General features: G+C 38.9%; 1 protein-coding gene across 3 annotated transcripts in view; it reads right to left on the bottom strand.

Annotated features, from left to right (window-relative positions):
• MERTK (MER proto-oncogene, tyrosine kinase) overlaps nucleotides 1–23,582 on the bottom strand; it is a 68,116-nt gene that overhangs the window by 4,381 nt on the left and 40,153 nt on the right. For 2 of the 3 annotated variants that reach the window (XM_087717625.1, XM_087717628.1), the window contains 7 exons: nucleotides 22,197–22,353; nucleotides 13,616–13,701; nucleotides 11,605–11,700; nucleotides 9,159–9,239; nucleotides 8,290–8,382; nucleotides 6,975–7,093; nucleotides 2,082–2,191 (listed from right to left, as the gene is read on the bottom strand). In XM_087717625.1, coding sequence (XP_087573751.1) covers nucleotides 2,082–2,191; nucleotides 6,975–7,093; nucleotides 8,290–8,382; nucleotides 9,159–9,239; nucleotides 11,605–11,700; nucleotides 13,616–13,701; nucleotides 22,197–22,353 — 742 coding nt within the window. The remainder of the gene's footprint in view (nucleotides 1–2,081; nucleotides 2,192–6,974; nucleotides 7,094–8,289; nucleotides 8,383–9,158; nucleotides 9,240–11,604; nucleotides 11,701–13,615; nucleotides 13,702–22,196; nucleotides 22,354–23,582) is intronic. The other variant, XM_087717627.1, reaches the window with a different exon arrangement.

Here is a 23,582-nt window from a genome sequence, read left to right as displayed (position 1 = left end):
TCTAAATTAAAGCTGTTTCTGATTCTGACACACATTAAGAATCAGACTAAGGATGATACGGAATGTATTACAACTTTGAAGCATTTTCCCCTTGTTCTTCAGGTAAAGAGCTTCTAGAGTAGCTTAAGATCAATAAAAAAACAAAAATTCTTCCAGTGTCCCCTACATCCTAGTTTATCATTGAAAGATAATAACAAAAGGAGAAGGGACTGAGGTAAGCAGAATGTAGTTCTAGTTAGTGTAGAATCTAGTTGCCCTTATACCTGTAATTATCAGGGAATCTCAGAGAGTGGTTTTCCATCCTTTTTATACTTGTTTCTGATTTTGATATGCATGTTATAAAATATGGAGATAATGCAATAAAGAATGGGCATATAGTAGGATAAATTTAACTTTTCTCCTCCTCCTGATAAAAATAGCAGTTTTCAGAATTGTGGTTTACTTTACCATCTACTATTTGCAAGTATGGAGAGTTCCTCAAATTAAAGAAGCAAATGGTGCGGTTTTTACAAAACTGCATGTAGCATGCTGTTCAGTCCTTGCTCACTCTTATATTTGTCACTGTTGCCCTCCATTTTTCACGGAGGGTTATTATGAGAAAAAGCATAGACTGTGGAATACACAACAGAAAAAATGGGAAAGCCTAAATCAGAACAGTTTAATCCATTGGCTTCTAATGATCTTTGTTTCAGTTTCCAGAGCCCTACAGTTATGGCAGGAAGGACAGCAGCAGCATGGGGGAAAGGAGGCTTAAATGGCCTTCGCCCTCTCTACTATTGCTTTATACAATCACAGAGCTAGTAGTAACCTTGTAGTCAATTGATCCATTCCCTTGCACAGTGTATGGAACTAAGAGTACAGGATTCTGCTGTATTGGAAAATGTTATCTAACTGCTATTTGAAAACCTCATCTAGCGGTTTTGACAAGATATTGACAATTATTTAGAATACTGGTGAACTCTCATCTAGAGCGTTCACCAGTATTCTAAATAATTGTCAATATCTTTGTTTTAACAGTTATATGTTATGTCTCCTTCTGTAACTTAAAATGTTATGTCTCCTTCTGTAACTTAAAATGCCCTTCTGGGTAAGAAAACTACCTTTCGGTTTCTTCTGTGTCTTTCTCAAGTATCTGAAGGTCGCTACCATAATCTCTAGTCTTTTATCTACTATTCATTTCAGGCCAAATTCAGAGGCCTTGTTTTTTATATCTTCATATTTGCTGTCTTTCTCTGAATTTATTCCAAATTATTTCCTTCATAAGGTGAAATACTTGAATGGGTCACAGAATAACTCATACTTTTAAATGTAAAGCAGAACTAATGTCTCTGATGATATGGAAACTATAGTTTTATGCCTTCTCTGCTACCTTATGTCTAGTTTGAAATCATTTTTTTTTCTTTTTATGATCCTGTAATCCCTTTTATCAGGGTAGAGTCAAGGTGACTGAATAGCAAACCTGAAATCCTTTCCACAAATATTACTGCTGTACCTTCCATGTATAAGTGGCATCTTGTGTGTGTCTTTGATTCTTTCCCTTCAGTCTCTTCTCTAGTTATTTTCTAAGAGGTTATATACATTAATATTTATTTCCCAAGATTCAGAGAAAAACGGTTGGGAAAATGGTACACTAAGATTAAAGCACCCCTCCCTTCATTACATCAGAATCCCTGGAATACAGTTTCTATATGTTTCACGGAAACAAATGCTTAGAACTGTAACTGTGCATCTAGTCCAGTTTACAGCTAACATGCCATAGAGAAAGCTAGGCTCCAAAGTTGTTGTTTTTTTTGCCTCATGCTGTAGTTTTATAAGGAATTCCTCTATCATGAATAAAGTACACTCAGAGATGGAGTTGAAGTATAAGAATCTCAACAGAATTACATTGTGTAGTTATTCTATATTAAATTTTCAAACAGAATGCAGTGAATAATCTGAAAAATACTTTCCCTTGATTTCTGATTAGAGTTATATTTCCTAGATTTTGATCCCCAAATATTGTTTTCCACTTTAAGATTTACAGTTTCTGACTGAAAATCAATCTGAATTCTGAGCAGAAAAGAAAACACTACAGAACTCACATGCAATTTCGGGCAGCCAGGTCCCTGTGGAGGAAATGTTTGCTACTGAGGTATTCCATTCCTAGAGCAATATGGATCATAAACTTCAATAAAATTTGCAGTGGAACATACTGGGAAAAGAACAAGATGCACATTTTTCTTAATATGTGATACTGATCAATCATCATACTAAAAACAAATGAAATATTAAGTCTAATACATTTATGATTTAAGACAAATAAAATAGGGTTGGTTAGAATACAAAGATAACTTATTTCATATACTACTACGAGAGGCAGTGTATTCATGTTATTTTAACTTGGAATACACATACTTCTGAACAAATGGCATTAATAAATGCATAACCCTTTTGGATAGATTGAGAAAGAGTAGACTAAAATACCAAAAGAAATATCAAAGTGATTTCATACGTAAATATGTTGCGATTACAGTAATTCATTGACTGATTGCACTATGACTAAGATAGTCAAGATGGTAGGAAAAGTAGCTAAAGTCTTCTTTGCTCTCATTGCATGGTGACTACAAGGAAATATCTGTACATTTTTGTTGGCAAGAATTCAAAAGTAGTTTCTCACCGCACCACCACGTCCCAGTCTGGCCTATGATAGTTTTGATGGCTTCTGAGTGAAAACATTAACTGGTCCTGCTAGCATTGGATAAATTCCTGAAGATCTGGATGTTCCTTTGGTTATTGGGTTTGGAGGTTTGATGAACTTGTCAATAAGATGCTATGCTTTTTAAGATTTGAGTTATTATTTCATTGTTCTTGTTTGCTTTTAATCCTATATGCAAAGCCCAGATTTGTAGTTTTTAATTGGGTTGCTACATCAATTGATGTATTAATATGAGGGAGAGGGAAAGGGGGAGAGAGAAAATCAGGTTCTACCTATCCAAATGCCCAACTAGATGATGCTATTTAACTCAAGATGGCTAATAAAAACAAAATTTAAAGAAAAACTCAATGAAATATGATCAAGTCTAACTGATACAACAAAAATAATTCATCAAAGTTTGTGTTTTCTCATTAGTGAAAGAAGACAGAAAGATTTTCTGTCACAAGGGTGATCCACTTTGGAAGAAATATTACTAGCAATCTCCAGATAAAATTCTTTACTATGCTTAAGATAAGTAATATTTCTTTTTAAAGTGAAGGTTCTTATTTATGCTAGGAAAAAGACTCAATTCCGAATTTTGTAACTCTTGCCTTCCCTCCGAAATTACCTTCTGAAACTTTAGCATTAACCCACTGGATTATGGCCATATCATATTTTTTTTAAATTTCTTAAACAAGCGGTAATCTGAATGTATTGTCAGAACAGATAGCAGGATGTATCTGACATTGTGTGATTTTCAAAATTTTAAGCAGGATCAGATTATTTTAGTACTTTGGACAGGAATCTATCAGAACATTAAAGAAAAATCTTAGAAGGAAATGGCAAATTATATTTTTTTTACCAAAATTACACATGCCTTATAGTTACAAGTAGTCAAAATTGTCTTAAGGAAATCTTCACTTAGAAATAATGCTCCTATTTTTTTAGAAAAAATGTTAAAAGGCAGAAAATTCAGGCCTAAGCTTTTCTGAAGAATTTTCTTTGCCACTGCCATATACCAAGGAAAAGACTGCCCATCACTGCTTTAGGGGGAAAATTAGTATATGCATTTTGATTAAGTAAAATATATTTAGAGCAGTTCTAACTTTTCTTGTATGAATAAAAAATATTTTTTTTCAATCCGTTCATAAATGCTGCTCTTTTGAAAGATGTAATGGATGACAAAGTTGGAGGAATATTGTCCAGTTTTCACTCCTACACAGCAGCTCATAAAAAAAGCCTCTCTTTGAGGAAACCCCAATTATGTATGAAAACATTATTTTCCATTAATCTGCTATTTAGGCAGGCTCACATGCTGAAGCTTTATAATGTGTGGTCCTATTTTACAATATCTTTGTTTGGGTTAAAATGAGGCAATTGCTTTTGTCATAAAGTATAACAATTAAAATCTTTGTGTATTCTCTCTGGTGCAAGAACAACATCTACTCCATGCATGACAGTAGAAATTACCATAGGCTTTTCAATTACAGGAAATGAAAACTGGCATAGAGTTCCAAAGTGGATGACGATACTGTCAGGCTTTGTGGGGGGAAATGCCAAGTTCCTTTCTGGCAAGAGGACTGTGGCATGTGCAGCATGATTCCAGTAAACACAACCCAAAGATCAGGAAAACAACAGTGCCTTTTGCTTGAAACAAGGCAACCTCGTGTTCAAAATGCCAGGCAAAAATATTTAAATCATAACTATATCTAGAGGCAAACACTCACTTCCTAGCCAAGATGATGGAGATTTTGTAGCTGGGAAGCTACAAAAGGCAATTGCTCAAGGCAATATATGATACATGAGTTTATGACTATTTTGAACCAGAACAAAACAATCATAATGAACTAATTATGCTCTGTTCTAGGTAGGTTTTCATTCCTGCTAAATTGGAACTATATAATATGGTATCTTTCAGACTCCCATCAACTCTAGCAGTAACTCTAGAACAATTCTTCTGAAAATATCTGGAAAGACTCCGGGTAGGGGAGATGGCCAAGTCCGTTCGATTAGAGCAGGTTGACGGCTCATTGTTGGGGCCCAGGCACCCCACGTCACACAGCCAGTATGGCTAGATGTGGGGGAGCATTGGGAAGTCATTTGGTTCATCGTAATGGCAAAAATGACCAAGTCCATCATACTGGGATTGCCCTGGTTAGATAAGTGGGGCCCTACAATATGGTGGGAAGGCGGGTATGGAAAATTGAGGAGAGGTGTTGGATCCAGACCCCCTCCTCATGAGCAGGCACAGGGAGGTGCTGAGAATTAATCGGAGGGAAGTCCTGGGGAGGCTCTGGGGCCAGAATGCTTGAACCAGACATAATCTAACTGTATTGGTTGAAATACAATAAATATTGGGTCACCAGTTTGGTACACTGAAATGCCAAAGTTTTTTTTTTTTAAATTGATGTATGGACACAAACAAACAAACAAACAAAAAGCATGAAGGAAGACTTGGATCCAAGCAGTGCCACGCTTTACATTATCACTACAAGTGTTCAGTGTAAAGAAAAGAAGAAGAAAATAATTTTGAAACTATGAAATTCCTGATTTCACAAATACACTGTTATTTGTACTTTTTAATGTATTAGATAAAAACTCACTGCTCTTAAAAGCTCGTTTTTATTATGATCGCATGTGTAAATTAAGTTGTCTTCCAAAACTGTGTACTTGTCTGGTCAACTGTGTATGATCAGTTATCTACCTCAAGGCTTATTTCTTTTTCTAATGGGACAGGTTGCTGGCCCTCCCTGTTACCACAGACCAAATCACCCTAGCTCGGGAGCTAGGCCTAAGCAATTCTTCTTTTCACTTTTTGTTTTCCTTTTTAGTTTTTAAATTTTATGTGAGTATTCAAGTACAGATGTCAGTGACATTTCATAGTTTCAAGTCAATGCTGCTCTGAGAAGTGTAGATTCTAATAAATTACATAGACATAAGAAATACATTTTGTTTTTGTTTTCTATTTTTTTATTTTTTTAAAGAAAAAAAGTTGTGGTATTATTGGTTCTATGCTCCCTTGAATTGACTGCTTTGTCAGAGTTCAGATTCCTTGCATCTTGTTCCTTGGAGGTGGCATGTTTCCAAAAAAGAAGAAGAGGAGTTATTTACTACTTGATCTTCTCTTTCCATTAGCTAAACTTTGAGTTAAAACAGTGTTTCTCAAACTTGGCAACTTTAAAATGTGTGGACTTCAATTGTCAGAATTCCCCAGTCATAACTGGATGTGGGATTTTGGGAGTTGAAATCCATACATCTTAAATTTCCAAGATTTGAGAAACACTGGAAGGAATAGATGCTGTTGGAAAATCTGAACGAAGTGCCATACACATTATCTGCGTAAGATTTGCAAAATGTATCCTCTGTACATAAAAATAATAATAATCGATTACTTAAACATCACATAGTAGACAGCCATTAAATTATAAAAAAAATAATTTATGAAGAAAGACCTTTTGTACAGATTGAAAAAAAGATTTTCATAGAGATATCTATATGATCAAGAGTTAATTTTTTTATTTTTGTTTTACTAGTGCCACAAACTTGCCAGTGGTAACTTATTTGTCCGGTTCAAGATAACTCTGTCATTTTGTTTCCTAGGACTTGTTGTTAAATGCCAAAAGACATTTTTGAACTGTAAATTTGATTAGATTGTTAGCTTTTTTCTGTTTTATTTCTTTTGAAAACTAAGAGCCGAGTGGCACAGTGGTTAGGGTGCAGTACTGCAGGCCACTTCAGCTGACTGTTATCTGCAGTTCAGCAGTTCAAATCTCACCGGCTCAAGGTTGACTCAGCCTTCCATCCTTCCGAGGTGGGTAAAATGAGGACCCAGACTGTGGGGGCGATATGCTGACTCTGTAAACCGCTTAGAGAGGGCTGAAAGCCCTATGAAGCGGTATATAAGTCTAACTGCTAACTGCTAAAGTGCTTTGCAACACATTAGCATCCTTTGGTGCCTGTCAGGGTTTCTATCCCATTTGTTTGACTTTAAATATTCTTTTAATTTTTTTATTAAAAAGTAAAACAAAACTCTCAGCAACACCCTTAATTCCAAGATGACTCTAAGCTTCACATTGAAGGATGTGGATATATAACCCATTATTTTTTTGAAAGTATATTTTAATGCCCAGCAAAAAATATCAAAAGCAAGCTGACATAATAGAAAACATTATAGGAGGCTAGAGAGAATGTAAAATAAGCTGGTGAGGTTTGTTTAATAAACAGGCATTTTATAACTGATGATCAAAAGACCATTATGTGACATCATGTGTCAAGGGGTTTTTACAATCTTGTTGCTTACCTGGGAACCCACTCCAATCCTTAACCGAAGAAGAAAGCTATGCAAATCTCCATATTTCATAAATGGAAGAATCACCATGGGCTTTGGAATCTGCTGAGAACTGGGTTCTATGCATACACCTGAAAAGGATAAAGAAAATGAATCAAGAATCAAGAAAATGAATTCAGTTTTTTTGCCTATTACCTAGTTTTATCTTTACTTGTAAAGCTAAAAAAGGTTTACTTTTTAAAGTTGCACATCTCTCAACTATTTTTTTATTGCGATTTAGGAGCCACCTGATTCCAGATGATTCTGGGTGAGTTACACTTTTAAAAGCAATGAACAATAAAAAGAAATAAAATATAAGCATCCAGAAGACAAACACTAAATAACAAAAAAGCACCCTATAAGGGCTCAACCTTTGCCCCAAGGCTTGGAAGAACAGCCAAGTTTTCAACAATTCTCTAAACATCGTCACAGTGAAGCCATATAGGTCTCTGACATAATAACATCAAGTAGAATAAGAATATTTTTTTTAAACTAAAGGAGCAACCATTTAAAATTGTCTTTTATAAGATAATCCAGTTTCAAATTCATTTGTTTCGATCATTAAAGCAGACCAGAAAGTATAAACAGAGAATTGGTTCAAGATCTCACAATAAAGACAACAAAATGCACACAGTAATGTTCCAGTTGCAAGGGGAAAAACAAAACAGCCATACAAAAACAAATTAAACACCTACCTGATTTATTTGGTTACTTCTTGTAGAAGATAGGGTTTATGATTTAGATATCAAACAATCCCCCTCTAATATTACTTACTTAGCAAACATATTTAATGATATGTTGTTTTTGACTGAGGTAGTTCTGTTTAATTAGAATCAAAGAAGATCAATTGTTTGTATCTAATTTTCTAGGCCATAAATCACTGTGGTGACTAATTCAGTAAATTAATCTTTTCCAATATAGTGTGTTCCAAATAAACTGGATTATAATTTTAGTAATTTAGCAATCTTCGTAGTACAACATCTTGCTGAAATTTCATACAGATGCATTACTAATCTACTATTGTCCAAATATGGATAAAGATATTGTCAGTGATAGTTCAAATAACAAATTTAGCAATGAATTGCTAATATGAACATCCTCTGGAAGTTTTTGAAATGTACAATTATCTCCTGATGCATGCAAGTTATCTTGTGCTTACATTTTTTTCTGTATGTAATCGATAAGTAGAAAAAGTGCTTAACATGGATTTAGGCATTTATAATGATTTTCTATTGGGCTGTGAATAAAATATTTTTACCCAAGAAGCACTGTTTCCTAGTTGACTCACCAAGAAGTTTGATGACATTTGGGTGATCAAAGTCTTTCATACAAGCTGCTTCTCTGAGGAACTCTTCAATCTCTCGTTGGGAAAAGCTGTCCACTGAAATATAATAGAATAAATAAAAAGGTTTAGTAAGAAATTAATATTTTAAATACAGCACAATTTTTTGCATGTTCAAAGGAAACTTTAGCTTATTCTAAGCATCTGTTAACAGAACATTATCCCTTGTGATCAGATGTATGAGTAGGTTATTGTGGTGAAAATTAAGACTAGCATTGTTCCTCATGATTGTAGTCAAATGTCAGAACAAAGGAATGCAGCATAACTAAATGAAAGTTGTTGCTTCGATTGCATAACTGGAAGCAGGCTCTTTAATGTTTCAAGGCAAGTTTCTAATTTTCACTGAAATTATGTGCAAACACCACAACTTTCACAATTAAATTGTGATAAGACCTACATTCTCAAACATAAACTTCTACTTAGAAACTAACAAGATTATAGAATTGAATGCAAGATGGAATATGAGATTATTTTATAATCTGATTGTTTTCCTTAGGTAGTATCAGAGAGAAAAATCCTCAAAACAGAGATTAGCTTTTTAATAAGCACTGCTAGAAGATATGTGATTATTTTTTAAATTATTCTGATATACTGTACTTGATAAAATGAAAAGTAGTATATACCTTTTAACAATAGATCACTGAGTAATAGACAACCTTCTGTCTCTTCATAATTTTCTGGATTCTTAATTGGAAAGGATTTTCTCTTTTTGGAGGAGTTCTACAACATTGTTTGATTATCTATGTTTTTAAATACTCCTGAATATTTCTTAAACAAAAATTAATTTAGATCTGTAGAGACCAGACAATACTTACATTTCATTGTTTTCACAGCAACTTTCTGAGTGGTTCCATCAGGATTACTGAGACTCCCTTCCATGACTGATCCAAATTCCCCTAAATGGAGAAATAATACCATGTTTGTCTCCATACCTAAAATCCCATTTCAAAATTTAGTTAACAGGATTGAGAGGATTCTTCAGATCAACAAAGTACTAATGGGGATAGGCTCAGCTGCTTCATGAAGCATACTTATCTCATGTTATCAAGCTATTTAATCCAGAGTTTGCTGAGATTACATACATTCACAGGAAAAACAAAGGTAAAATCTGCATTGAAACATTGGTAAAAAGGACGTAAATGATCTTAATCTCTACCATGGCCATTAATGATCTTCTACAAACTCATTCTTAGACTATTCCTTCTGCCTCCCCACTCTCTTTGGATTTACTTCTCGCTTCACAGCCCAACTAGGGATAAAATTAAAATGTGGCAGGGACAGAAGTTTTATAAAAAACGTGGTTGGAACAGAACAAGAGAACTTTCTCCTGGAAAAAAAAAGGTTCACAGAATAGCCAGTGCAAAGGGCTACAATTATGACATTTTGAGAATTTAGTGAATACTTTAATAGTATTAAAGTTAAACTGCAAATCTGGGCATGCATTGGAAACTGTTAAAGGGTCAATCCAGTGTGACAGATATCTTCACTTGTATTATTGACATTACTACTAGATATTGCAGATCACTAGAATTTAGGTAAAAAGAATTTGGAGAGGGGTATGGATAGAAGGATGAGTCTGATAGAAATTAGAAATTTGTCTTCAGCTAAGAGTCTAAACTATCAGAGTGACTGGGTTAATGACATTTAAATATTTATTACCTAGAAATGAAATATTATTACTGTACAATACTTTGCACAATATACGTTACAAAGAGTCATGTGAGAGTTAACAAAGTACTATACTTGAAAGAAATCTTGAACTGGAATCTTAACGGACTATGTTTACAACATTTTAAAAGTTATATAATCCTCATTTGACATCACTTTCATATAAAGTAAAGAGCAATTGCTTTACTTTTTTATGAAGATGGCACAGCCATTATCTCAACATTATATATAGCAGATAGGATTTAGATCAGCTGCCCCATCTAGCATGGAAAATAACCTAAGTTTTGACTATCAAAATGGAAATTAGGATACTTTCAAAGAGACCCCTTTGATATAAACAAAGATGGCAACAGCAGAAAGAATGTTACTCAACAGGTTCAGATTTTTACATTTCTCAGAATTGTTTTCCAAACTACAGGCACTTAGAAGGCTCAGATTTAATCATTAAAAGAGATGGTGAAAAGAAGTCTAGTTGGCATCTTAAAATTTGTCTGTACAAAAGGAAGTAATTATATAACAAAGTGGGCTAAAAGTGTTTGAAGCCAGCGTAATACCACAGCTACCTTATAGCTATTTTATATGTAGGCATTAGAAACCTTTGAAATAGTTTTTTTTTTAATGACATCTTTTTGGTTCCTCAATGACTTCCAAATTCATCCTTTTGCCCTGTGACTGAAATAGTATCAATTGAAACTCTGCAAAACGTATGTACTGTATTAGCTCTTACCTTAAATTAATTCTCAATTAGTCGGGTTGTTTTGATCACTTAAAAGATTTTTTTTTTTTTTTGCTTGGTGGAAATCACTTAATGCCAATCTAGGGAATTGTGGATTTTGGTCTAATGCATTGGACTTTGATCAGACCATGTCAGCATACTAGAGATACTGACCTCCAACATAATTTCAACCTGTGCCCATTTTACTTCCTTCCATTCAGACCAGGAAAAAGCACTGCACTTGGCTAATATTTATTTAATATAGTCTTCAAAGATACCAGAAGAGATGTTTTATTGGCCTGCTCTAATTCTCTTGCCAATGCTTATTTGGCAGGGAGGTTTTGCAAACAACAGCATCTCTATAGCAATAAGGAAATTCAAACTGTAGGTCATGTACTGCTTCTTTTATAGAAATATTTGAGTGGGACTGATATATCCATCAGCTGATCATGTAGTGAAGATCTCAGAAAGTCTAGTTAGATTCTGAATCTTGACTACACTGGAACATAAACAACTGTTTTGGGGAAAGTATGAATAGTGTTTGAAGTTAAGAAAAGTTTCTGCATTTTGCTATTTTTAGTAATATTTCAATTTTGAAGTATCGGTTTTATTATTATTTTATATATAAGTTGCTCTGGCCCATGACTATAATAAATTAACAAACTAAGTGATACAATAACATATTTTTTAATTTACAAGACTCCTGCTTATTTTGTTTAATATAAGCTGTTCTTTGGAACATATCTGATTGGTAATTTTCTAAGGGAGCTGGTATGCAAATGAAATGCTTTTACCATAAACTTGACTCAGTTTATGCAGGCTGAGGAAAGATGCCTTGCTTGATAGTTATGACAACTGCATAGATGGATGGTACTCACCTTCTCCCAAGATTTTTCCTAGGGTCAAGTTGTTTCGGACAATCATAACATCGTGGAGTTTTTCCTGAAGTTCTTCACTTACTCCTAGGTTACCCACTGGGAACGTAATGTACAAATGAGATATGAGATATATATGTTTACTATATGGGTTTCCTGATTGCATACTTGATACGGGAAGACATCATTAAATCCTGCAGTAGAGAACTGCTATTTTATGATTTAGATTCAAAGCTTGATTTCATTGAAAACCACATCAGAGTTGTGTTTGACCTTAGGGGGTCGAATGGGCATGGCTAGGGTGGACATGGCCAGCTTGACATCACTCATGTTGGGGGTGCTTGTGGTGGCCTGAGCTCTGTTTCCATTGGCAGAGGCACTGTGGGCCAATACTTCGCTGTTTCCAGGGTGGTCCTATGGGCCAGAAGTAAGCCCTCTGTGGGCGGATGTGGCCCGCAGGCCTTGAGTTTGACACCCCTGATTTAGAGCTATTCAACATATGGCTACAAATGTTTCCAGTATTAGATAAGTTTTCTTTATATTACTTAGGGTTGCTATGAATTAAATATTTCATCCTTAGGAGATAGGAAGCTTTTCTTCTTACAGAGAGCCTGGTTATTAAGGAAGATTCTTTCCAATGCATTATGTATAGTAAATTTTCCTGGGACAATGTATTCAAATAAGAGATTTTCTCCACCTGCAGTATGAATAATTACAGTCTCTCTAGCTATGATTGATTTTGCAGGAGAAGACCACCAATGGAACACCATGAACAATTGCGTACTCCCCAGAATATTTACTTCTAGAAAATTGTTGGAACATCTCCAGAAAAAGTGGATCCAGAAAAGATATTGAATGTTCTAGTGTTTCTTAGAACATTCCATTCCTGGGACAAGGAATTTTGATATCTATAATTATATAGCATGCATAACAGTATGAGTTAGGGACATGAGTCCATACAAATGTCATAGAAATTGCCTGATCCAAGAGGGACAGAATGAATGATCTGAATTTCCCCATATTTAGAAAATAGATCAGTCAATGACTTCTGTATATTATTTGGTCCTACTGTGTGGCACCAACTCTCCTCTCCCATATCAAGGGAGAACTTAAAAGCAGCCTTCTCCAACTTGGTCACCCTTCAAGTATGTGACTTTAACTCCTGGAATATATCTACCGAGATAGTGGTGCTCAAAATTTTCAGATGTGAACTTCAAATATCTTATAGATAAATAGATTAAAAATGGCTGTCTCTGTGTACGGAGTGCAATCATCTTCAGGATGCTTCAGGAAAGAAATGTAACTGACTTCAATAACAGATCATAGGAATTGAAAACTGCAAGTTCTAGAATTACAGGCTGAAATGTTTCAAGTAAAACATTCTGAAATGCTGTAATATCTTGGCTAGCCGCAAGCTTTCATAGTCAAGTATTTATAGTCCTATCAATACATCTAATTGTGGTTTATTTAATGACTAACTATATAGTTTAGTATGAAGTACAAACCCAGACAGGATTTATATAGTGTACTGCAAATGGCTGAATTGCACAAGTGGCAGTTACACATACAGTACTAGGTAACATTATCAATGCTAGTGAGTGTGGGGTTTGCTCCTTGTTTATATACCCTAGCTTGGCCTGCCAATGTTGGTAGAGGTGTGGTTTTCTCCTTGATAGTTTCTTGATTAATCTCTGCTTCTCTGGGAGTAGGCTGCTGGAGGGGAAGTGTCTTTTGGTTTCCTTCTTAGCTCTTTTAATTGCCTCTTTTAAATGGTCAGTAAATGTGGTTTATCTTCATATGTCTATTGATAGGTGAGCAAACAACCAAGCTCAAAAAGCACCAAGGATTTCACAGTTCATCCCTGAGCTTATTCTGTTTGTGTGTGTGTGTGTGTGTGTGTGTGTGTGTGTGTGTGAATATGTGTTTATGCATAATTCTCCTCTCATCTTATATGCTCTATTTTATAAATGGTCTCCCTTCACATAAAGGATTGTAACATTTATCTAAAACTTACATGTCAGTTCCACAGTTCTGCGGCCATAAGATTTTTTGACTCTGTAATTTACAGCCAGGTCTGTTTCTTGTCCACTAAAAGCATACCTGGTGGAGAAAGAAATACAATATGATAATAACATCATAATTTTATTCCTGTGAATTCTTTAGGAATTGTGGGTATGGGGATTACAGCTGCCTTATGAGCAATTATTGTCTTCCTTTGGGATTACTATGGGCAGGTGTTTGGCTCAGGTTGAATAAAAACAATGAAAAAGGAAAGGAAATTCCAGGTTTTCCAGTCATGTTTCATTTTCCCCCCTGAGTTATATACTTGTTTCCATTCATTTATCTCTCTAAACATTCAACAATTATATTTATCTCCCATAAAAAAAGAAAGGCTGAGTCATTCAACTATTTTGGTGAAGTGGAAAATTACTTTAAATACTCATTTTGAAAATGATGTTCATTAATAGCAATGTACTACCTAAAACTTTCATTTTCATACTTTTAGTTAATTTCCCTCTCATGACTTATAGCTGCAACATTTTAAAAAGAAACCAGAGCTTCTAAAAAATAAAGAGGCCAAGGCAGTTAACGCAATTGAGATTCTAAAAACTGTCAGTGGAGAAATAGTTTCAGGATTACCCCTCATGAAAAGCACATTCTTCTACTTTCTTCCTCTTCTGTCCACTGTCCAATTAAACTCATTCCCTCCTCTCCAACTACCCCTAGCCCCAGGAAGGAAATACCCAAGTAAGCTGAGATCCCTATTCCTTTGAGTCAGCATATCCAGTGCACTCAAAAGGAACTTTTTGTGACATACTAAAAAGAAAGCTTAGTCCAGCAAACAGAATTTAAAAACACCCGCATTTCACAATTTCAGTCTCCTGAATGGGAAGGAAATATACATCTAATATATAAATGGTGTTTTAATAGGTTATATTCCCTTAGTGCCTTCTGTCAACAGAACGGCTTCAGCAACAGGGCACAGGGAGAAAGAGCTATTTCTTCTGCCTACATTTACTTTCATTGCCCTCAAATCTTCTTCAGGGCACTATTTGGGGGGCAAAATACTCTGGGATGAGAAAATGAAAATGAAAGATGAACTGCATGAATAAAAGTTTGTTCACATGATATGAAATTCTACGCACCATCTTTCTTTATTAGAGAATCATGCTCTGAAAAAAAGTACATTTATACTTAAACAAAGTAACCTACAGTAGGATTTAAAATATGATAATGTACCATTCTCTAACAAAGGGAACTTGCTCTGGGAATTGCACATCTTAAAGTGTCTTAGGTTGAGAAATGTTGCTCTAAAGAAATAATGGATTTGCAGTAAGTTCTCAGCAGAGCTACATTTGCAAAAGCATGCTATGAAAAATATTCTTGGTACATTTAGAACAACTAGTTTTTTCAAAAGTTTAAAAAGGAAAGGGTAAGAACTGATCACAAGGTTTGTGAATGGAGATTACAATAAGTGTTTGTTGTTTATATAAAACGATCTTCACAAAATGTAACTGAAAGTGGTTCCCTCCCATTTAGGAAAAGATTAGAGATCAAAAATTTATGTGCTATAAACAGGATATAGCCTATCATATTTTTAAGCTGATTCACCACATTACAATTTGTCAATACCAGGATGTTTGTCAATGATTTTTGTTTGTGCTATCTGTAATTATTTTATATACTAAGTTTTAATATGGCATACCTTCTGTATTTGATGCAATGCATCCTGATTTCAGTGCTAATATTTCCTACGTCTATGTGTACATTTGCCCCAACAATACAAATGTACTTGAAACAGAAGAGCCAGGTCCAATAAAGATAATGCAAAAATGAATTACTAAGGTAGCATAAGCATCTTAGGTTGCCTGAGTGAAATGCAAGCAAATTACTTCAAAGTTTAGCATAATCTGTAAATTTAGTAACTCATTCAACACACCATGATTTGAATTTGAATTGAATTGAATTGAATAGATTTATTTATAGGCCGCCCTTTTCCCTGAGGGGACTCAGGGCGGCTAACAACTCATAGGAAGGGGGATACAGACAATAACATATAACATTACATATAATTAAAAAGTAAACAACATTCATCCAACATTCGGGTGGGGGCAGATCAATCTCTACCCCCAGGCCTGGCAGGATAGCCAGTTCTTGAGGGCTACGTGGAAGGTCTGAAGGGTGGTGAGGGTACGGATCCCCACGGGGAGCTCGTTCCAGAGGGTCGGAGCTACCACTGAAAAGGCTCTCCTCCGCGTAGTGGCCAGCCGGCACTGGCTGGCAGATGGCACTCGGAGGAGGCCTAATCTATGAGATCTAATCGGTCTCGAGGAGGTAATCGGCAGGAGGCGGTCTCCCAAGTACCCAGATCCACTACCATGGAGGGCTTTATAGGTGGTAAGAAGCATCTTGAAGCGCACACGGAGATCAACAGGTAGCCAGTGCAGCTCGCGGAGGATAGGTGTTATGTGGGTGAACCGAGGTGCACCCACAATCACTCGCGCGGCCGCATTCTGGACTAGCTGAAGTCGCCGGATGCTCTTCAAGGGCAGCCCCATGTAGAGCACGTTGCAGTATTCCAGCCTAGAGGTCACGAGGGCGCGAGTGACTGTTGTGAGTGCCTCCCGATTCAGGTAGGGTCGCAACTGGCGCACCAGGCGAACCTGGGCGAATGCCCCCCTGGTCACAGCCGACAGGTGGTGATCAAAGGTCAGCTGTGGATCCAGGAGGACTCCCAAGTTGCGAACCCTGTCTGAGGGGTGTAAAATTTGGCCCCCCAGCCTGAGTGATGGAATGCTAGCCAAATTGTTGGGAGGGAAACACAACAGCCACTCGGTCTTTTCTGGGTTGAGTACAAGCTTGTTAGCCTGCATCCAGTCTCTAACGGCCTCAAGACCCTGGTTCATCACGTCCACCGCTTCATTGAGTTGGCACGGGGCGGACAGATACAGCTGTGTATCGTCCGCATATTGATGGTATCTTATCACGTGCCTCCGAATGATCTCGCCCAGCGGTTTCATGTAGATGTTAAATAGTACGGGGGACAGGACCGACCCCTGCGGCACCCCATATGTTAGGGGCCTCATGGTCGATCTCTGTCCCCCGACCAACACCGACTGCGACCTGTCCGAGAGGTAGGAGGAGAACCACTGCAGAACAGTGCCTCCCACCCCCACCTCCCGCAGTCGTCGCAGAAGGATACCATGGTCGATGGTATCGAAAGCCGCTGAGAGGTCAAGAAGAACCAAGATGGAGGGATGACCTCCATCCCTGGCTCTCCAGAGATCATCGGTCAATGCGACCAAAGCGGTTTCTGTGCTGTAACCAGGTCTGAAGCCGGACTGGAAGGGGTCCAGGTAATCGGCTTCCTCCAAGGACCACTGAAGCTGGTAGGCCACCACCTTCTCAACAACCTTCCCAATAAAGGGGAGGTTGGAGACTGGACGATAGTTGTTAAGTACAGCTGGATCCAGAGATAGTTTCTTCAGGAAGGGTCTCACCACCGCCGTTTTAAGTGCGGTGGGGAAGTGCCCCTCCCGAAGCGAGGCGGTAATAACCGCTTGGATCCAGCTCCGTGTCACCTCCCTGCTGTTAGCTACCAGCCAGGAGGGACACGGGTCCAGTACACAGGTGGAGGCACTCACAGCCCTCATGGCCTTGTCCACGTCCCCGGGGGTAACGTCCTGAAACTCAACCCAGCGCTGGTCTACCAAGTCGTCCACTCGTGCCTCGGCTGGGTCTGCAAGGGTGGAGTCCAGATCTGACCGAAACCGAGCAACTTTGTCCGCCAAGAACTGGGCATAGTCTTCAGCCCTACCCTGCAAGGGGTCCCCCGTATCCCTCTTATTTAAGAGGGAACGGGTTATCCTAAACAGGGCGGCTGGACGGGACTCGGCGGACGCAACCAAGGAGGCAATGTATGCTCTTTTTGTTGCCCTAAGTGCCCTGATGTATTCCTTGGTGCAGGTTGTTAAAAGTGCTCGGTTCGATTCGGATCTATCGGACCTCCACAGGTGCTCTAGGCGTCTCCTTCGGCGTTTCCTCTCCCGGAGCTCCTCGGTGAACCAAGGAGGCCTCCGGGATCCACCACCTCGGAGTGGCCGTAGTGGCGCAATCCGGTCAAGGGACTCCGATGCTGCCGAGTGCCAGGCAGCAACCAGAGTTTCTACCGGATTGTGGGCGAGAGTGTCAGGAATAACCCCAAGCTCCGTCTGGAACCTCAAGGGGTCCATCAGTCGCTTGGGGCGGAACCACTTGGTCGGTTCCTCCTCCCTACAGTGGGGGTTTGGTCTCCGGAAGTCAAGCCTCAGTAGGCAGTGGTCTGACCATGACAGGGGTATGATCTCATTACCCCTCAGACCAAGATCACAACTCCACTGCTCCGAGAGAAATACGAGGTCGAGCGTGTGACCCGCTGAGTGGGTAGGGCCCCGAATTATCTGGGTCAAGCCCATGGCTGTCATGGAAGCCATGAACTCCCGCACCCCATCAGAGTGTTCACCGAGCGTAGGCAAGTTGAAGTCCCCCAGGACCATAAGCCTGGGGAACTCAACTGCCAGCTCGGCTACCGACTCGAGGAGCGAGGGGAGGGCTGCTGCAACGCAGTTGGGAGGCAGGTACGTTAACAGCAGGCCCACTTGACCCTTGAGGTCCAACTTCAGCAGCAGGGACTCACACCCGACAAGCTCCGGAGCAGGGATCCTACGAGGAACAAAAGACTCCCGAATAACAATAGCCACACCCCCACCCCTTCTCTGAGCTCTCGGCTGATGAAGCACCTGAAATCCTTCTGGGCACATTTCTACGAGGGGGACTCCTCCCTCCGGGCCCAGCCAGGTTTCAGTAATACACGCCAGGTCTGCCCCCTCGTCTAAAATTAAGTCCCGGACGAGGGGAGCTTTGTGGACAACAGACCTGGCGTTTAGCGACAACAGCCGGAGACCAGGGTCCTTGTTACTCGCGCCATCTGGTCTCGGAGTGGGACTCATAGGGCCGGAAGGAGGGATCTCTATTACGTAGCGATCCCTCCTTCCCTGGTAATGGCCAGCCCTAAAGTCCCCGCCATATCTGCCCCTCCCCGTTACGACCATAATGCTCCGACCCACTCCCGTGTCTGTGGTCCCCCCACCCACACCTATAGCTCCCGCATTCCATGCCAGGCCCTCCGAATCAGACACACTCATTCGTTCACTCAATCAATCCCCACGTGATAGTTAAAACACAAAATACAGCAAGTATAGGGCAATAAAAGTGGGCACATTCACACAGTCATACATATCTACCAGACATATCCCAAACACAGAAAGAAAGGAGACAAGAGAAGAAAAAGGATAGAAGAAAATTGCGCTAAAATTAGAATTAAGGTGCGAAGCCTGCCAAGGCTTGATAGATCTTAATGTTCACGATGGCTGAAGTCCAGCTATAACCCGGGCGGGGTATTCGGGGGGGTAAGTTGGGTCCTCCTCTTAACGGCCAAAAGGTCCAAGATAATTGGGAGCAACAGGTGACTTTTCTATAAATTGTATTCCAGATAGAGTCCCCAAGACAATGATGGAAAGTAATAGTCAGAAACAGCTGTACCAGCAGGCCGAAAGGTCCAAAGTCCACAGTTAGAGGCGGCCAGATGATAGGGTGCCTCAATAGGGGAATACCAGGTGACCAACAAAAGGGCACCGGGGGAGAGTCAGATGGTAAAGGTGACCAAATAAAGGGAGTAATCTCCATAGTCGTTAGGATCGTATGAAAGAGGGGTAGATACCTGGGGGGGGGCGTAATGCCTGCTAAACAATCCCCTCTGTTGGTATCCAAGGCTGCTACCCTCTCTCTGACACGACAGTTCCCACTTTAACTCCCAGTTCAATTCAGACCTTAACAGGTAAGCTTGTAAAAAGTCCAGGGGCTCCTTCAGGCTCCTCTCCGTCATAGATAGCAAAACCGAAAGCTTGGAAAAGGCCAGGGAAAGGCTGAGATGTATCCTGATCGTCGCCAGCTGGTAAGGCGGTGGGGGGGGGGCCTCTAGGAGGAACGCCGCGGTAGCGGCGGGCAAAACAAATGCCGCCAGCCACCCAAGCTCCTCAGTGCCGTCCGCTTTCAGCCACCAGCCACCCCCTCTCTAGCACCACTGTCCACCAAAAATCCAATTTCGGGGCCTCTCCCGGTCGAAAACTTTGTAGCAGAGTCAAAAGACGCTGGGCGCGTTGGAAACCGCCAGGGAGAAGCGCCGTCAGCGTGCCGCCATTTCCTCTGTCGTTGGGAGGTCGGAGGACTATCAGGGGCGGTCGTGTAGCCCAGGGGCCGTTCAGAGAGCTGTAACCCTCCGGCAGCCACCTATTCATAGCCCCCGAATCCCCCTCTATCTTTAGGATTCCCTCTCGCACCTGTTCCGACTAGGCTCGGTGATGTTTCCTGTATTTTTCCGTCCACCTAGCCGGAGCAGAGACGGGCTAGCAGCCATTCGTGATTCGCACATGCGCACAAAAAAAGCATGCTATGAAAAATATTCTTAGTACATTTAGAACAACTAGTTTTTTCAAAAGTTTAAAAAGGAAAGGGTAAGAACTGATCACAAGGTTTGTGAATGGAGATTACAATAAGTGTTTGTTGTTTATATAAAACGATCTTCACAAAATGTAACTGAAAGTGGTTCCCTCCCATTTAGGAAAAGATTAGAGATCAAAAATTTATGTGCTATAAACAGGATATAGCCTATCATATTTTTAAGCTGATTCACCACATTACAATTTGTCAATACCAGGATGTTTGTCAATGATTTTTGTTTGTGCTATCTGTAATTATTTTATATACTAAGTTTTAATATGGCATACCTTCTGTATTTGATGCAATGCATCCTGATTTCAGTGCTAATATTTCCTACGTCTATGTGTACATTTGCCCCAACAATACAAATGTACTTGAAACAGAAGAGCCAGGTCCAATAAAGATAATGCAAAAATGAATTACTAAGGTAGCATAAGCATCTTAGGTTGCCTGAGTGAAATGCAAGCAAATTACTTCAAAGTTTAGCATAATCTGTAAATTTAGTAACTCATTCAACACACCATGATTTGAAAAAGATACCTTAGCACAATATGCAAATCTAGTTTAGGTGCTTCAATCTGTATCTGAGGCTGATTTACCAAATTTCTTTCTTTCTTTCTGTGTCATTCACATATTTAACAATATGATTCATCACAGACTTGGCACAGCAGTCATGGACCATCAAGGTGAATTCTGACGGATTCAAGACAAAGACCTGTGGGGAACCCGTACTCAAGGAAATCACGGTCTGCCACTTTCTGGCCTGGTGCTTTAACCTTTAGACCAATCACCTAGACCAGGGCTAGTCAACCTTTTTATACCTACCGCCCACTTTTGTATCTCTGTTAGTAGTAAAATTTTATAACCGCCCACCGGTTCCACAGTGATGGTGACTTATAAAGTAGGGAAGTAACTTTACTTTATAAAATTTATAAAGCAGAGTTACAGCAAACCCCTACCGCCCACCATGAAAGCTGGAACGCCCACTAGTGGGCGGTGGGGACGAGGTTGACTACCGCTGATCTAGACCATTAGACCAAACACTGCCTAGCCAAACATATAAATCTCGCCAATTTAGTGAAGGGGACATAAATTTGAGAAAATGAAATAAAAAGATCAAGAGTTTACAGAGTTTGTATGGAGTATTTTGCAGTGAAACTAACAAAGAGAGATTAAGTTACTTAGTGTGCACAAAGCTGTTTCTAATCTCATGCACAAGTGAATCATGCTTCACAAACATTCTGTACAGCAGGACCTCTGTTATCTAAACTTGCTGATTATATGAATTCCCATCCTGTATTTTCCTTTACTACTTTTTCAAGCATCATTAAAGCAGTGTTCATCTTATTCCAATCTTAGTGATTTTAATAAATGAAAAGTAAAACAGTGCTCACAACCTGCAGTTGTTAGTGTACTAATCTGAAATATACATTTGAACACACCTGCTGCCATATAAATCTGAATTTTTTAACCACCACTTAACTTTCAAATAACTTTGGCCTCAAAAGAACAATCTTTGGAGTTATTCATCTTGATTAGTTATGTCATTGTAATTTCCAATACACTAGCATAACACCCTTAGGTAATTACTCGTAGCACTGAATGTGATTACACAGAAGTTCCACTATATTAAAAATAGAACTTATATTGGATTACAGCTCAATAATTAGTCTTGGACCAAGCCTGAATTTTAAACCAAACTTAAGATAACAATTAACTATACTGATCTTTATTCAAAGATCCTGTTTAGTACAGAGTTAAGCCATAGGTTTTGCCATAGGGAATTGCAAACACTGAGAATCCACTACTTCTAATCTTACTCTCAAAATATATTAGATTTTAATTATCATGATTCTTTGGTTAGAAAATGCAACTCTACATGAAGTGGAACCATTTGACCATGGAAGGTGGACATGAATATTAGCTGTCTGGGGAAGTGTTTGCCACAAGTGCCCTATTATATATTAAAGAACTGCAGATTCATATATGAATTACGTTTTAGAAATCATATATCAAGGATTCAGTTTACGAATTTTGTTTTTTGTTTAGGTACTTACCCAAATTTGTTCTCCTCTTTAATTTTTTTCCTGATAATCACAGATATGTACAGGATTAGTCCAATGATGACAACTCCACATATAAATCCAAGGACTATTGTAAGTGAATCTGTATTTCTAGATTCTAGTGTTGTAGAAGGTGCAACAGATATAAAACCTATAAGAATAAGACAAGTTACAAAGAAAAGGAGACTGACATCTTATTATAGTTGGGGGCGGGAGGCATTATTTGCAAATTCATGGAAGGAAGGGAGCTTATTATTATAAACAAAAAGTTAGAAATAAAAGGTATTAAAACAGTGAAAAGGAGAGGACTGAAGACAAGTGTGATAGTTTATATGAAAATTATGTTATAACTGTGGGATTGATTTCTGATTTTCATAGCTGTTGCACAATATTTTTCTATGGTACGAATTATAAATGACTTGCAATCTGAAAAAAGGTTAAAAGATGAGTATTATCAGATTGCCCAGGATACTAATGTAAAAAAGAGTAAAATACAGATATTACAAAAATTCCTCTAGATCCAAAACTGTTATTCCTGTATCTTTTAACTGGACAAAACAGTGCATTTTAGTGCAATATGTTTTGAACCACATAATTCATTCAAAAACTGGGATCTAAGACTCCATGGAATTTAGTAAATTTTATAAAACATTTATAAAACATAAACATGTATCCAAACTTTATAAATGCATTGTTGAAGTCACTGAAGAATCCAATCAGGATGCATCTCTGAAACAACAACCCAAGAATCCACTGATTGTCTAATAGTAGAATAAAATAGCACGGATTGGACAGCTGTAGTTCCACATGGCAAAAAATATATGTCTCAAATGGAATTTTAGAACACCTTCTCTGTAGTAATGTTGAAGGGAAAATGTCAGTTGGTCTTCCTGAACTGCATATCTCGAAGGATGGTGTGGGAGCAGTCACAGCTGGGTATTGTCACGGCCCATCTGCCCGGAGACTGAGGTAAATCTTGAGGCCACACGTCTACCCCTCCTCTGACTCTCCAGATTAACCGATGGACCAGTCAAGGCAAATCTAGAAGGAACAGGGTAAGCCCCCCCACTCCCCTCTTGGTCCCTGACTGACCGGTAACTATCTTAACTCAGGCCCACTCTGCCTGAGTTACGTTACGGGCGGGAAGTGACTGATCCCACACCAGTGGGGCGTGGGAGGAGTCACAGCTGGGACATACCAAAGCTAGGTGTCCCTGGGAGGGTCCATAGGGCCTGAGTCCCCCCGAGTATCTAGCACTCTCTGGAGAACTTTCCTCCCAAAGGACGCTTCCATGGAGGTAAAAGCGTCCAGCCTATAGTGTCTGATGAATGGAGAGAGCAAAGCCCATGCTGCCACCCTGCACATATCTTCAATGGGAGC

The sequence above is a fragment of the Thamnophis sirtalis genome, unplaced genomic scaffold, assembly GCF_051295495.1.
Source record: "Thamnophis sirtalis isolate CommonGarterSnake01/CBP01778 unplaced genomic scaffold, rThaSir2_p1.2 scaffold_6, whole genome shotgun sequence".
NCBI lineage: Eukaryota > Metazoa > Chordata > Lepidosauria > Squamata > Natricidae > Thamnophis > Thamnophis sirtalis.
This window is presented reverse-complemented; position numbering and strand designations above follow the sequence as displayed.